The sequence below is a fragment of the Arachis stenosperma genome, chromosome 9 (genome assembly GCF_014773155.1).
Source record: "Arachis stenosperma cultivar V10309 chromosome 9, arast.V10309.gnm1.PFL2, whole genome shotgun sequence".
In the NCBI taxonomy this organism is placed as follows: Eukaryota; Viridiplantae; Streptophyta; class Magnoliopsida; order Fabales; family Fabaceae; genus Arachis; species Arachis stenosperma.
The window spans coordinates 90447706-90464764 of record NC_080385.1 but is presented as its reverse complement, the minus strand read 5'-3'; the positions used below and the strand labels follow the sequence as shown (position 1 = coordinate 90464764).

At 32.5% G+C, this 17059-nt stretch overlaps 1 protein-coding gene across 1 annotated transcript; it reads right to left on the bottom strand.

The window, feature by feature from the left end:
- Positions 1-14219: 14219 nt before the first annotated feature.
- LOC130949707 (uncharacterized) lies at positions 14220-16470 on the bottom strand. The gene is made up of 7 exons (XM_057878357.1): positions 16441-16470; positions 15637-16064; positions 15417-15540; positions 15326-15332; positions 15036-15148; positions 14838-14939; positions 14220-14723 (listed from the first exon to the last, which is right to left on the bottom strand). The coding sequence occupies exons 1-7, from the start codon at positions 16468-16470 to the stop codon at positions 14220-14222; spliced, it is 1308 nt and encodes a 435-aa protein (XP_057734340.1).
- Positions 16471-17059: the final 589 nt, after the last annotated feature.

Sequence of the window (17059 nt, the reverse complement as noted above, 5' to 3'; positions counted from 1 at the left end):
AAGGTGATCAGGTCAATTTAAGTGTGGTATTCCCAACACCAAACTTAGAGTTTGGATATGGGGTTTGAACACCAAACTTAGAGTTTGGTTGTGGCCTCACAACACCAAACTTAGAGTTTGACTGTGAAGGCTCTTCTTGACTCTGAACTGAGAGAAGCTCTTCATGCTTGCTCTCTTTTGTCACAGAGGGATGGCCATGTGCCTGAAACACAAGGTAGTCCCCATTCAATTGAAGGACTAACTCACCTCTGTTGACATCTATCACAGCTCCTGCTGTGGCTAGGAAAGATCTTCCTAGGATGATGCATTCATCATCTTCTTTCCTAGTGTCTAGGACTATGAAATCAGTAGGGATGTAAAGGCCTTCAACCTTTACTAGCACGTTCTCTACTAACCCATAAGCTTGTCTCACTGACTTGTCTGCCAGTTGTAATGAGAACAAGGTAGGTTGTACCTCAATGATTCCCAGCTTCTCCATTACAGAGAGTGGCATAAGATTTATTCCTGATCCAAGATCACATAGAGCTTTTTCAAAGCTCATAGTGCCTATGGTGCAAGGTATTAAGAACTTGCCAGGATCTTGTTTCTTTTGAGGTAGAGTTCTCTGAACCCAAGTATCCAGTTCACTAATGAGCAAGGGAGGTTCACTTTCCCAAGTCTCATTACCAAATAACTTGGCATTCAGCTTCATGATAGCTCCTAAATATTGAGCAACTTGCTCCTCAGTCACATCTCCATTCTTTTCAGAGGATGAATATTCTTCAGAGCTCATGAATGGCAGGAGGAGAATTAAAGGAATCTCTATGGTCTCTAGATGAGCCTCAGATTCCTCAGGATCCCTAATAGGAAACTCCTTCTTGCTTGAAGGACGTCCCAGGAGGTCTTCCTTACTGGGATTTTCGTCCTCCTCCTCCCCAGTGCATTCGGCCATTTTGAGTAATTCAATGGCCTTGCATTCTCCCTTTGGATTCTCTTCTGTATTGCTTGGGAGAGTACTGGGAGGAGTTTCAATAACTTTCTTACTCAGCTGGCCCACTTGTGCCTCCAAATTTCTGATGGAGGATCTTGTTTCATTCATGAAACTGAAAGTGGCCTTTGACAGATCAGAGACTATATTGGCTAAATTAGAAGTGTTTTGTTCAGAATTCTCTGTCTGTTGCTGAGAAGATGATGGATATGGCTTACTATTATTCAGCCTATTGCGTCCACCATTGTTAAAACCTTGTTGAGGTTTTTGTTGATCCTTCCAGGAGAAATTTGGATGATTTCTCCATGATGAGTTATAGGTGTTTCCATAAGGTTCACCTAAGTAATTAACCTCTGCCATGGCAGGGTTCTCAGGATCATAAGCTTCTTCAGAAGCTGCCTCTCTAGTACTGTTGGATGCATGTTGCAATTCATTCAGATTTTGAGAGATCATGTTGACCTGTTGAGTCAACACTTTGTTCTGAGCCAATATGGCATTCAGAGCATCAATTTCAAGAACTCCTTTCTTCTGAGGTACCCCATTATTTACAGAATTCCTCTCAGAAGTGTACATAAACTGGTTGTTTGCAACCATGTCAATGAGTTCTTGAGCCTCTTCAGGCGTTTTCTTCAGGTGAATAGATCCACCTGCAGAATGGTCCAATGACATTTTCGAAAATTCAGAGAGACCATAATAGAATATATCTAATATGGTCCATTCTGAAAACATGTCAGATGGACATCTTTTAGTCAGCTGCTTGTATCTTTCCCAAGCTTCATAGAGGGATTCACCATCTTTTTGTTTGAAGGTTTGAACATCCACTCTCAGCTTGCTCAACTTTTGAGGAGGAAAGAACTTATCTAAGAATGCAGTGACAAGCTTATCCCATGAGTCCAGGCTATCCTTGGGTTGTGAATCCAACCATACTCTAGCTCTGTCTCTTACAGCAAAAGGGAAAAGCAAGAGTCTGTAGACTTCAGGATTAACTCCATTTGTCTTTACAGTGTCACAGATCTGCAAGAACTCAGTTAAAAACTGGTAAGGATCTTCAGATGGAAGTCCATAAAACTTGCAGTTTTGTTGCATTAAAGCAACTAGTTGAGGCTTAAGCTCAAAGTTATTGGCTCCAATGGCAGGAATGGAGATGCTTCTTCCATCAAACTTGGACGTTGGCTTTGTGAAGTCACCAAGCATTCTCCTTGCATTATTATTATTTTCGGCCATCACCTCTTGTTCTAATGTTTCTGAAAGGTTGTTTCTGGATTGTTGTAATTTAGCTTCTCTTAATTTTCTCTTCAGAGTCCTTTCAGGTTCTGGATCAATTTCAACAAGAGTGCCTTTATCCTTGTTCCTACTCATATGAAAGAGAAGAGAACAAGAAAAGAAGAGGAATCCTCTATGTCACAGTATAGAGATTCCCTTATGTTAGTAGAAAAAGAAAGGTGGTAGAGGAGTGAAGAATGGATTCGGATTTATGGATGAAGAGAGGTGAAGAGAAGTGTTAGTAATTAAATAATTAAATAGAAGAAGAAAAGAGGAGGGAGAATTCGAAAATAATTTTTGAAAAAAAAGGGTTAGTAATTTTCGAAAATTAGAAATAAAATGTAATTAAAATTAAAACATGAAACAAAAAGAATTTTTGAAAAAGAGAGGGAGAATTTTCGAAAATTAGAGAGGGAAAAGTAGTTAGGTGGTTTTGAAAAAGATAAGAAACAAACAACAAGTAGTTAGTTGATTGAAAAAGATTTGAAATCAAAATTGAAAAAGATAAGAAGATAGTAAGTTAGATAAGATATTTTGAAATCAAATTTTGGAAAAGATAAAATTTTTGAAAAAGATAGGATAAAAGATAAAAAGATATATTTGAAAGAGATATTTTGAAAAAGATTTAATTTTTAAAAATTACTTAACTAACAAGAAACTACAAGATAAGATTCTAGAATTTAAAGATTGAACCTTTCTTAACAAGAAAGTAACAAACTTCAAATTTTTGAACCAATCACATTAATTATTAGTTAATTTTCGAAAAATTTGATATAAAAGATAAGAAAAAGATTTTGAAAATATTTTGAAAAATAATTTTGAAATTTTCGAAAATAATAAAAAAAAATGAAAAAGATATGATTTTTGAAAAAGATTTGAAAAGATAAGATTTTTAAAATTGAAATTTTGACTTGTCTTGTAAGAAACAACTAATTTTGAAAATTTTTGACCAAGTCAACCCAAAATTTCGAAAATTGGAGGGAAATAAGGAAAAGATATTTTTTTTATTTTTAAATTTTTAAGGAAAAACACAAAAATGACCCAAAACATGAAAATTTTGGATCAAGACACAAGATGCATGCAAGAATGCTATGAATGTCAAGATGAACACCAAGAACACTTTGAAGATCATGATGAACATCAAGAACATAATTTTGAAAAATTTTTTTGATGCAAAGAAAACATGCAAGACACCAAACTTAGAAATTTTTAATGCATGGAAAATATGAATGCAAAAATGCACAAGAAAAACAAGAAACAACACAAAACAAGAAATCATCAAGATCAAACAAGAAGACTTATCAAGAACAACTTGAAGATCATGAAGAACACTATGAATGCATGAGACTTTCGAAAAATGCAAGAAAAATTTTAAAGCATGCAATTGACACCAAACTTAAAAATTAACTCAATACTCAAACAAGAAACACAAAATATTTTTAGTTTTTATGATTTTCTAATTTTTTTTGGATTTTTATTAATTTTTTTCGAAAATAAAGTGAAGAAAAACGAAAAATAAAAAGAAAAAAATTTTGAAAAAGTTTTTGAAAAGAAAATTACCTAATCTGAGCAACAAGATGAACCGTCAGTTGTCCATACTCGAACAATCCCCGGCAACGGCGCCAAAAACTTGGTGGACGAAATTGTGATTCATTTGTTTTGACTTTTTGGTCTTGTATCTTTTGAGCTTTGGCATGTACCCTTAGGGCACTGTTTATTTTCTTCACAACTCCGTTCAACTAACCAGCAAGTGTACTGGGTCGTCCAAGTAATAACCTTACGTGAGTAAGGGTCGAATCCACAGAGATTGTTGGTATGAAGCAAGCTATGGTCACCTTGCAAATCTCAGTTAGGCAGATTAAATCTGTTTATGGTGAGTTCGAATATTAATAATAAAATAAATAATAAAAAGGGATAGAATACTTATGCAGGTTCATTGGTAGGAATTTCAGATAAGCGGAATGGAGATGCTGTAGAGCTCTAGGATGCCTGCTCTCCTATTCCTTCTACCCAATCCTTCTTACTCCTTTCCATGGCAAGCTTTGTATAGGGGTTCACTATCAGCTGTGGCTACTTTCATTCCTCTCGGGGAAATAACCTGTGCGGCTGTCACTCGCACAGCTAACCAGTCTGGAGGCATCACCCATGGTTGATAGCTACATCCCATCCTCGCAGTGAAAGCTAATGCACGCACTCTGTCACAGTACGGCCAATCACCGGTTGGTTCCCGCTCCTACTGGAATAGAATCCCTCTTTTGCGTTTGTCACTAACGCCCAGCAGGTTAAAGTTTGAAGCACGTCACAGTCATTCATGAACGGAATCCTACTTGGAATACCACAGACAAGGTAAGACTTTCCGGATTCCCAGGATCCTACTCGGAACACCACAGACAAGGTTGGACTTTCCGGATCCAGATGAATGCCGCCATCTATCTAGCTTATACCACGAAGATTCTGTTGGGGAATCTAAGAGATACACATTCAAGCCTGTGTTGCATGTAGAACGGAAGTGGTTGTCAATCACGCGCGTTCATCAGTGAGAATAATAATGAGGGTTATTAACTCATCACATTCATCATGTTCTTCGGTACGAATGAATATCTTGGAATAAGAATAAAAGAGGAATTGAATAAAAGACAATAGAACTTCATTAATCTTTGAGGTACAGCAGAGCTCCACACCCTTAATCTATGGTGTGCAGAAACTCCACTGTTGAAAATACATAAGCAAGAGGTCCAGGCATGGCCGAATGGCCAGCCCCCTAAACGTGATCACAGGATAGAAAATACAATCCAGGATTGTCTAATACAATAGAAAAAGGTCCTATATATACTAGACTAGCTACTAGGGTTTACATGAGTAAGTAATTGATGCATAAATCCACTTCCGGGGCCCACTTGGTGTGTGTTTGGGCTGAGCTTGATCAATCCACGTGTAGAGGCATTTCTTGGCGTCAAACTTCAGGTTATGACGTGTTTTGGGCGTTTGACTCCGGATCATGACGTTTTTCTGGCGTTTTACTCCAAACAGCAGCATGTACTTGGCGTTTAACGCCAAGTTACGTCGTCATTCTTCGAATAAAGTGTGGACTATTATATATTGCTGGAAAGCCCTGGATGTCTACTTTCCAACGCCGTTGAGAGCGCGCCATTTGGAGTTCTGTAGCTCCAGAAAATCCATTTCGAGTGCAGGGAGGTCAGAATCCAACAGCATCAGCAGTCCTTTTGTCAGCCTTTTTCAGAGTTTTGCTCAAATCCCTCAATTTCAGTCAGAATTTACCTGAAATCACAGAAAAACACACAAACTCATAGTAAAGTCCAGAAATGTGAATTTAACATAAAAACTAAGGAAAACATCCCTAAAAGTAGCTTAAACTCATTAAAAACTATATAAAAACTATGCCAAAAAGCGTATAAATTATCCACTCATCAACAGGGCAGATCAATGAAGCAGCAGCAGGAAGCTAAATTAGAACATGGCAAGTCATTACAAGCACAGAAAAACCAATTTCAGATAGAATAAACATCAGAGTTCAAACCTAAATCCACTACAAAATCAATTGACTACCTAACCACCTAATTCAACTAAGCTAACCTAATCAAACAGCAACCAAAAGCATACTATTAATTTAACTAGAAGTTTTGAACAGTACTTACTTCCATATCCTTTGATACATGGTTCGATCCAAGTGAAGGAGGAATGCTTCGCCGCGCATCATTTTGAATGTCCAAACTCAATGTACGCATGTTGTCCATGCTGTAAATTAATATTATTCACACAGACCAAATCAAAATGGGAAGAATGAGAAGCCAGAATCTTAATCAAATAAAGTAGTCATATATCAAAGGCAACAAAACAAAGCCTTTCCTTTAACACCAGCCAAGGCAAACAAACAAGCAAACAAACACAATCTAACATATATCATATTTAAACACCCTTCCTTGTCAGAAAAATTCAAAAGGGAAACAAAAACTGCATATGTTATGTTGTTTTCATGTTAAGCACTAAGCAGTAACAGAGAGTAAAAAGAATAATAATCCATTTCATTATAATAATAATAATAATAATAATAATAATAATAATAATAATAATAATAATAATAATAATAATAAAAAGTTATGAGTTTTTGTTTTGATGTTTGTATATTTTTGTGCCCATTTCACAATAAAAACAAAGAGATATCCCGATGATATCTTCCACCGAGTGTATAGGAAACACACATAATTGCACCCAACACCAAACCATAGAAACCTGAGCTCCAAAAACCTTTCTTTTCTTTAATTTCATTACTTTTTGCTGCTTCTTTCAGCTACCCTTTTTTCCAGTATATATACCCATCAATCTCCAAAAACCTTTCAGATAGAAAGAGTTCAAACCTAAATTCACTAAGAAATCAATTGACTACCTAACCACCTAATTTAACTAAGCTAACCTAATCAAACAGCAACCTAATCAACTAACACTAACATGGAGTTTAAACCAAATTTTGAGTTAACTAAAATTAAGTTTTTTGGTACAAGAACGTTAGAAGGGGGAAACAATTAAACAAAAAAAGCTGGAATCAAAGGAGAGAAGAATAATTGGAAGTTTGTGCTTTTAGAAACTCACAGCAATGCCTTTTAAATTGAACAACTTCTCTTTTTTGTTGAATTCTAGCATAAGCTCAGCAAGTTGAGGAACATAGTGGCCTGAAGATAAATTGCAAACATGTTTTAATATAAATATAATCAATTATGCAGGAACCAACTTACATAAAGAACAAATGGGAGGAAAATTTACCAGCATAGCTTTCTCTTACTATGAACAAACTTCTGTTTCTGTAGTGTGGGAACTTTACAAACCAGTTTTGCAAGAATATTAAGTTATCCCTGGCTATAAAGTGAAAGAAAAAATCAGAAAACAAAGCAATCTTTAAAGGTGAAAATTCTCTGTAAATTTTGTAAAGTAACATTTGATACTATCTCAAGATGTAGGCATGGCATAACTGTAAAGTATTACAGAATATAATGCAATACACATTAAAGGGAACTTTGAGCAAAAGGGACATGGCAGAGTATTGCAAAATTAGAATAATGGAAACACTACTTCTTCTTTTTTTTCCTTTTAAACTATAAACTTATACTTCATTCCCTTTCAGATAAAAACCTATTTTATTTTGTCCAATCGTTACTTAGAAGATACTTCAACCTAAAGTAGAAGATTGAATGTTACCCAGCAGATTTTGCTGTGAATCAGACTTGCTCTTGTGACAGGAAGCTCGCGGTGAAACTGAACGGGGCACAGCTCAACGGCGGACTCCACCCGTCGTAACGGCGGCAGCGGCTTCCCTTGGCGGCGGCTCAGACGGCAGCAGCAGCCGTAGCAGAGCTTCAACGGAGGCGGTGACGGACGGACACGAGCTCAGCTATTGACCCCTCTCTCTCTCATCTTCATGCACTTTCTCTCTCTCTCTTGGAAGTTCCATGGTGGCTGGATAGCGGAGGAGCGCGACGCCTACTCTTCTTCCTCGCGGTGACAAGAAGCTCGCGGTGAGACGCGCTAGAGGAGCACAGTGACGCTAGGGTTTCTGCCTTCTTCCATCATGGGGGCTGTGACAAAGTAGGGGTTGGGAGGAAAGTGAACGACAATGGTAGGGGCTGGGAGGAAGGGTAACAACGTACGATGGAGAGGGTTAGGAGGAGCTCGGCGAAGGTGGGGGCTGGCTTGAAGGAAAACGGTGAGAATAAGGTGGGGGGGCTGTCACGAAGTGATGATAGGGTTTTTTTTTTCTAAGTTACTAATTAGGAGGAAATGGGGATTTGGTTGGGAGGGAGGGGAATTTTGGGATTTGGGGGGGGGGGGGCCAAAAACGACGACGTTTATGGAGGGAAGAGTATCTATGGTCACCTCCAAAAACCGTGGCCATAGATATCTTTAGGCCACTTTCTAAAATCGTGACCATAGACCCTTTTAGGTCACCCTTTCGAAAAACCGTGACCATAGACCCTTTTTGGTCACTGTAAAAAACCGTGACCATAGACCCCTTTAGGTCACTTCTAAAACCGTGACCATAGACCTTTTTAGGCCACCCAACAAAACCGTGACCATAGACCACTTTAGGCCACCTCCCAAAACCGTGACCATAGACCCCTTTAGGTCACCCTTTTTTGAAAAACCGTGACCATAGACCCTTTTTGGTCACCGTAAAAAACCGTGGCCATAGACGCTTTTAGGTCACCCCTAAAACCGTGACCATAGACCCTTTTAGGCCACCCCCCAAAACCGTGACCATAGACTACTTTAGGTCACCCCCCAAAACCGTGACCATAGGTACCCTATGGTCACCCTTTTTGTAAAAATCGTGACCATAGACCCTTTTTGGTCACTGTAAAAAACCGTGACCATAGACCCCTTTAGGTCACCCCCCAAAACCGTGACCATAGACCCTTTTAGGCCACCCTTTTTTAGAAAACCGTGACCATAGGTACCCTATGGTTACCCTTTCTGTAACAACCATGACCATAGCTTTTTTTTTTTGTCACGGTCAAAAACCGTGACCATAGACCCTCTATGGTCACGGTTTTTTACCGTGACCAAAAAAACCGTGGCCATAGATCCAAAATGTTGTAGTGACTTTTACGTTGCATGCCAACTCCATTAACTTTTTGGGCGATTGGAGGCCAGTTCCTATGCCTTGGATGGTATTTCCTTTACCTTTTGATTTTCTTCATCTTACTTATATTTTTTTAAAGTACTTAGAAAACGCATTAACAACATAAAACTCCCAAATCAATCGATTTAGATGGAAGAAATTGTAATTAACTTTATAAAAATATAAAAAGAATATAAGAAAAATTGTTAAAGATGTGAATGCATCAAGTCGAGAGGAGAATATCACTTTTTCTGTGAACCCAAGAGTTGAGGATTATTGGTGTTCCAGATTTGTAGAGTACTGAAAGCTTCCAATGAAAAATGGAGTATGGAATAAGAATGAGAGTTTCTTCGATCGAATTTAGTCTAAGACGCATTCTAGTTATTTTTATTTAGAATGTTTTGTTTTTTTTTTTTTTTTTTTTTTTTTCTATTTCCTTTCATATGATCAAAATATGTTCACACATTTTCCTTTCTTTCAAATTCGTTATATAGTCCTTTTTAGAGTATTTTTGTCGTACCCACCTCTTTCTTTTGCTTAGCGTTTAATGAAGATTTTCTTTCTAACGAGTGACATGCTATTCAAAGGCTTTTTAAGGATATATTTGTCTTTTAGAGTGTTACACCATCACTTAATTGAGAAAGAAGAAGTATGTTAGCCTTTAGAGTATTTTATTAGTGCAAATATCTAAAATTCAACCAACAACCTAACTTATTAAAATTTTTAGAAATTTCAAGAGAGTTTTGTCTATAATAAGAAACTTCCACCAAATATAATTTTGATTTTTTTTCACAAATCAAACATATCTTTAAAAAATTTTAACAAAAATTTGCCAAAATTTTCTCTTAATTCAGAGACCTCCACAATATATATATATATATATATATATATATATATATATATATATATATATATATCAATTTTTAGCAAATAAGAATTTTGAAAAAAAGATACTATGCAATTTTCTCCCACTTCTATCTTAAAACTCTATCCTAAGAAAAGTAAGTCCAGCATAAAACTTTAACAATTTAACATATTTAGAGATAAAAAAAACCAACATTAATACTATATAAGTAACCTATGTATATTATCAACACAAACAACTAACGGTTAAACTTATACGACATTCAAACATAAAAGAAAATCCTAAAATAAAAATAAAGTTAGTAAAATGTAAAAATTAATAATAAAAAATTAATAACATTTATAAAAACACTTATACAAATATTTTAGAAATATTTCTAAAATCTTATAAAAATTAACTAATTAATCTAACCCTAATTAATTCTAAATTTTACTTAATTTACCTAAATTCAACTCTAAATTACTCTAACTTTAACTCTAAACTAAATCCTAAACTAATTTATCTAACTAATTATCCTAAATTATACCCTACCTAACCTAACGTTATTTAATTTCTAACTACATTAAATTATTGTAACAAACCCTAATTACACATCTCATTAAAAAATATAATCAAGAATTTAATTCTAAACAAAAAAAATCAACTCTAAAATAAATCTTAAACTAATTTATTCAACTAATTACCATAAATTACACCCTACTTAATCTAACCTAATTTAATTTCTAATTACACTAATTATATTATTAATGTCACAAATCCTAATTACACATTTCATTAACAAAATTTAATTAAGAATTTAATAAAATACTTAATAAAATCCTAAACAAATAAAAAATTTTGAAAAAAAACTATAAAAAATTATCTTTGGTTGGGGCTACAGATGGTAAAAGCATAGTGGGATAAGAGATATTATTGAAATTTATGGTGGTGGAGTTAGAATTTAGTAAATCCTAAATGTAATATAACTAATAACAAAAAAAATGGACAACAACCTTACCTTTAGCGCGGTGGACTTCAGTGACAGTGACAACGACGCAGTGACGCCCTCCAATGGCAAGGGACACCAACAATGACAATAGAAATTTTCTGCAGAGGCTCCAACAATAATGACGACGACGTGGCTAAGCGGCAGCGAAAGCAGCTTTGGGTGATAACATATAGCAACCTTTTTTGATGGAGGAGAGGAAGAGATGAGAGAGAAGAAGAGAAGAGAGAGAGAATTTGTAGAAGTGAAAAAAATTTGGCATTTAAATTTTATCCTAAATTTAGACGGTAAAAATAATGCTGTTATCAAAACGATGCGTTTTATTTTGTGTGTTAATATTATATTTATCTGTAATAAATTTGATGGTAACATTAACGCTAAACTTAATCATATTCATGTTTAAATTTATTGTTAAAATTACTGAGAATGGATTAAAAAATCTGATAATATATTTTTAGGGTGACAAAGAATTATATCAAATCAACAAAATCCAATAATAGACGATAATCAGTAAATTTTTTGTAGTGTTATCCCTAAATAAAAATTGTCAAATAAAAAAATTAATTTGATTCTGGTGTATTAGGCGTGTCTTCACTGTATTCATTTAACTTGAGACAAACTAAAATGACATACATATATTAATAGGGACGAAATAAGTATAAACAGCCTAAACTTAGGTTAAAATTAATAAATATTAAATAAAATAAATTTAGACTAATTTTTTATTGTTTTTCTAATATTACCACTACATATATATGTAAAGAACAATACACATTCTTATATCATTTTGCTAAATGATAGCTATAATATATTTGTTGCTTTAGAAATAAATATTTCGTTTTCTTACATTAAAGGCAGTCTACCCTAGGACCTTATCCAAAAGAATTATATGAGCAAGTTGTAAACTGAAAACGATACATTATTATATTATAGGCAAACCAAAAGAGATTTTGACAGGTGAATCCCATCCCATATAATTTGATACAATCAGAGTCCCACTACATACCATTTACAAACGTGTTCATTAATAATACAAACTTTGTAGTATGATAGATAGATAGGCACCAACAAAAGGAAAAAGGTGGTGCCTTTCTACTACTACTGCTACAATAGTGCATGAAGAAGAAACACGTTAGACCAAATAAAAACTTATTTAACTTCCACCAATTTCAAAGTAATACGTACCAATGAAATTAAAGCACAAGTATGTACGTATGTATAAGCTAGCCTAAAATAAGTTTTTTTTATTTATTATTTAAATTTAGTGAAGAATAAAATTAAATAAAAAATATTAAGAGACCAAAATACTTTTTTATTAATATTAGTCAAAATTTTAGGATAATATTTTATTTTTATATTATTAAAATTTATAATTTAATGTTTAATATTAGAATAAATCAAATATTAATAAAAAATAATAAATTTTATTGATCATATAATTTTATTAAAATAAATAATTATCTTAATTAATTAGTCAAAATAACCTAATTTTTCAATCATCCTCTCTCTATTCTTTTGTTTTTCAATAAGTTATTTCTTCTCTTCTATCAAATTTTCTTTCTATATTATTATTATATTTCTTTCTTTTTATATATTTAAACCATATGTTGTCATAATGAAGAAATAATGAATTAATATTTTAATACACCACTTTAATTTATTTAAATCGATAATTATTTTAAACCAAGATAGTAATAAGAACAACTACATTGTAGTTTGAAAGTTCTAGTGTGAAATGTGTATTTAAATGGAAAAAAATTGGCATATTTTTAATATATATATTTTTCAAAAATATATATAACTCTTTTATAAGTTTAAAACTATATAAAAATATTATTAACAAGGACATTAGTTATGAGTATTCTTTTAAAAAAAATGCATGCAGATTTTTATTGAAAAAATCATTACACGCTTTGAATGCATATTAGATTCATTTAAAACTAATAAATTTGATACTTTAGCAACTAACTCTTAAAAGGTATTTTTAGAGTATCATTTTTGATACTTCTAAAAAATAAATTGAATTAGAATTGAAATATACATTAGAGTTGATCGATAAAATAAAATTGGTATCATTTAAGAGATGCAATATCTCTTTAATAAAAAACTAATAAAATTTTTTCACTCATATAATTATGTTAATGAAATAATTAAAAATAGGATAAAATTCTAACTAAATTAAGACTAAACAATAGAAGAACAAATTTTACTTTTAATTTTAAATTATTATTTATAATATATGATCCCATAAATAATGTTTATGTGTCATTTTATAAGACCCAAAATGAAATTAAAATTAGATCTAACATTTGAGATGTTCTTATAACACTCGTTAACGAAACATATACAAAGAAAGAAGGGACAAAAATATACCTGGACACGATTATACTTAAACCATTTAATGAGTCACGCGTACACACTGTTTGTTTACTTCGGCGAACACATTGATCCTTTTGGCCATCGGCGTGTGGCTTCGTTAGTTTAAGTGCATATGAGGGGACTTTGGTCCATGCTGGCAATATCACTGTGAGTGATGTGTCTCTTTGGTGCCAATTTAGATTAAATCATTTAATTTCATGTTTAAATTATTAAGAAAAATTAAATTAAAAATCCTCCATATCTTTTATCTTCAAACACTACTAGAAATAGGGCTTTTTCGGACGAATTTTGAGACGAAATTGAAATAAATTTCAAACAAATTATAGACAAATTTTTTCTTTCAAACAAAATTGGGACGAAATTTTTTTGTCCCAAAAAGCCTTGTTGCTAATTTAAAATTTGTCTGAAATTTCGTCCGAAATTTTTTTCAGACGATTTTGTGACAGATTTCGAATAGGCATTTATCTGCTAGATTTCTAACTATTATGATGTATTTTAGACGAATTTCAGACAGATTAACTAACATAAAAACAACGTATTTCAGACAAATTTTAAACAAAAAATATACTTTATTTCAGACAAATTTTTAACGAATTTAGTCAAATATAACAAATTTTTTTCGAACAAATTTTAGACAAATCAAATATTTCTTTTCAATTAAATTTCAGACAAATTTAATTTAAAAGAATTTACGTATTTGAAACAAATTTCATACAAAACAACCAATTATTTTCTCACAAATTTTCTACAAATTTAATATAATATTTCAAATAATTTTCATACAAAATAATTTGCTATTTAATAGATAAATATTTTAGAAAATAAATTGTATTCGATTTGCTTTCTATATTAAAACCATCATAATCATTTTTTTCAAATTACATTATCCAAATTATAAACACATAATAAAATCATGAAAAAGTTAATTATCATAAAAGAATTAAAAAAATATTTATTATTAAAATACTTTTGTCCATAAATGTAATCAAACTAAAATAAGAAAAAAAATACTTAAACTAAAACAAAAAAAGCCTTTAAAAAGGTCAAATATCATGAATAAAATAAAATGTACTAACTAATTCACCTAAAATTTCTTAATCTAAATCAGAAGATACATATACTCCAAATATCAATCACTCATGTTATCATCACTAGAGCCTGTCCCAAGCTCATCTTCCGTAGGATCAGACAAGGTTGAAGGAAGTGGGAGATTCAACTTTTTATACAAAGCATGAATTGTCTTTTCAGTAGAACCAATTCTTTTCTGTTGAACTTTTAGTTGACGTCCTTGATCTTTTAACTTGTGCTCAGCATCTTTCAACTTAACCTTTTGCTCTTCATTGATCATTTCTTGCTCCTTTGCTTTTTCTTTCCACATGTGAAGTTCTTGCTCAATATTTAGATTGTCTTTAGATGTCTCTGAACAATTTCTAGAATCCAACTTTGAAGAGAGATCTAAACCAAAAGAACCTAAACCAAAAGCAGCTTTCTTTTTTCCCTTTGTCACAACTTCGTTCCAAACAGTATAATCATCTGGTATATCTAGGCCTTCCTTAGATGCCTCAACATCTCCCTCATTATCCAAGGATAAAGCTACTTGAGAAAGTTCTGTCTTTCGCTTTTTGAATTCACCCTACAAAATCAATTCATGTTAATCGCAACTAAATATGCCATGAACAAATACTAACATATAGTGAAAATTAGCAGTTGAAAAAAACAAAAAGAAGAACAAATTAGCATCACATACAATGGCTTTCTCAGATCTTTCATCAATCCAACTTTTGTCTTTTTTGGTGTGGCATTTAGTATAAACCTCTTCTAGAGAAGGTTTTACTCCCGTAGCTTTCTCCTATAATATAACAGTTTTAATCGATAGAAAAAAAAAGAATAAGAGAACATTGCAAAAATAAAGAACAAGACTATAAATAAACTATTTTTATCTTACCATTCTGCGTGCATGTTCACCCATAGATATGGAACCACCAGTATGCATGGAACTTCCAGCATTTGATGCTCGATTCACAGTATTTGCTGCTGACCAGTTCTTAAATTTCGAATCTGTAGCAAAATAATGTAATAGTTGACGCCAAACGGGTTCAGGAATATATTTTGGTACATGGTTAGGGTCTTTTGAATAATTGCGTCTCTCCTGATTCATCAACGATCTTAATCGATCACTCCCTTTAATCTAAAAAATTTGACGAATTCTTGCATTGTGTTGAGGTTCCCACATACAATTTTTCTATAAAAGAAAACAAACATATACATTGAATTACCCACTATGTATAATATCAAAATAACAAAAAAAATGATAATAAATACTTACCTTAAATTCAGTAAACCACAAATCTCGCATTTGCTCACTAGCATGTCTCCAGGAAGGGCAGAATTCTGAAAATTTGCTTTTAATGGCATTTGTTACATGACGAACAGCAGTACATGGATTAAACCTATAAGAAGTTCAAATAATGAGTAATTACACATGTATTCACAATAAAAACAATATAGAGAGAACGTTAAAATAGAAAACTGATTTTTGTACTTACTCATTGCCAAAAGGCTCTATTTTCAAGAGCCCTTCTTGAGTGACAAGTTCACCTTCTTGAGCAAGAGATTCATCTTGATGATTTTCATCCGATAAGTGAGCATGATGTAAATTTTGTTCATTATTAGGAGCATTATCAAATGACTGAGGTTGGATAGGTGAACAATATGGTGATTCAGCTGGTGATTGTGATGGTGATGGTGTATGATCGGCATGGGAAAATAGTAAATTTCTCTTGAATTTTTGTGGTGGCTGCGAAGAAGAGGGTGGTAATGCTGAAGGCTTTTTAGATACATGTGAAGGAACTGGAGCTCGTGATTTTGTAGGTTTAGGGTGTGAAAACTTAGTTTTGTGTGCACTAATCACCTCCTTATTACCAGACTTTTGTACTTTAATTGACAAGTGTTTTTTATTTTTAGAACCTGACATCTAAAACAACAAAGATTTATAAGATTAGTAAGACATTGCATTTAAATTTCAGTAACATGTACATCATCGAAAGAATTAAAAAAATAACAATATAAAATAATACTTAGCTGCCAAAATAATCAATGAGGATGTAAAATAAAGTGCTAATATGCTTTAGTACTAAACTACTAATATATATGTACACATGAGCATTTTAACAAGTTCATAGTCATAATTGCAACACAGACATAATCAAACTAAATCCAACCAATAAACTATAATCACAATAATAGCAACGACAATTATAATTCATAGTCAAAAACTAAAGTCAATTACATCAAATAATCACATAATACAACGCTGGGTGTTTTAACATCAAACTTCTAGTCATAAATACCTTTTTACTCCTTTCTTCATAAGAATGCATGATTATACCGTAGTCTTCACTAAAATATGTGTACGTGTAGCTTGTTACTGACTCCCACTTTTCTAAAAGAAGCCATACAAAGAACACAATCAAAAAGTTAACAAACTTAAACAATTCACGAAGGATTCACAACTCTTGAGAAGTGCCTAGAAAAAACAATTTGAATAAAATGCAACTAATTGACTTTATATAGGTTTAAATATTGTTAAAATTAAGGTCATTTTTTTCTATATATATATAATGCTTATATTCCACTACTGCTCATAACTACTCCATTGTACAAGTGCAAATTCCATATTGAAGCCAAAGAATAATATGAAATAATGCAATCAGGAACTATTATTGCTCACAACTATATTAGATAATTCTTATCAATATTTATTACTTATATACATAGATAAACTAAGAATAATATGATGAATGCAATCAAGAAAAGAAAGTCTCATATTTATAAAAGACTATAGATTCAAAACCGGATGAATAAAGTATAAAATTATTGTACGAACAACTCATAATTTGTGAATTTAATATGATTTAATAACAAAACTCTTTTTATTATTAATAAATTTAAAGAATATTTTTTATTGAA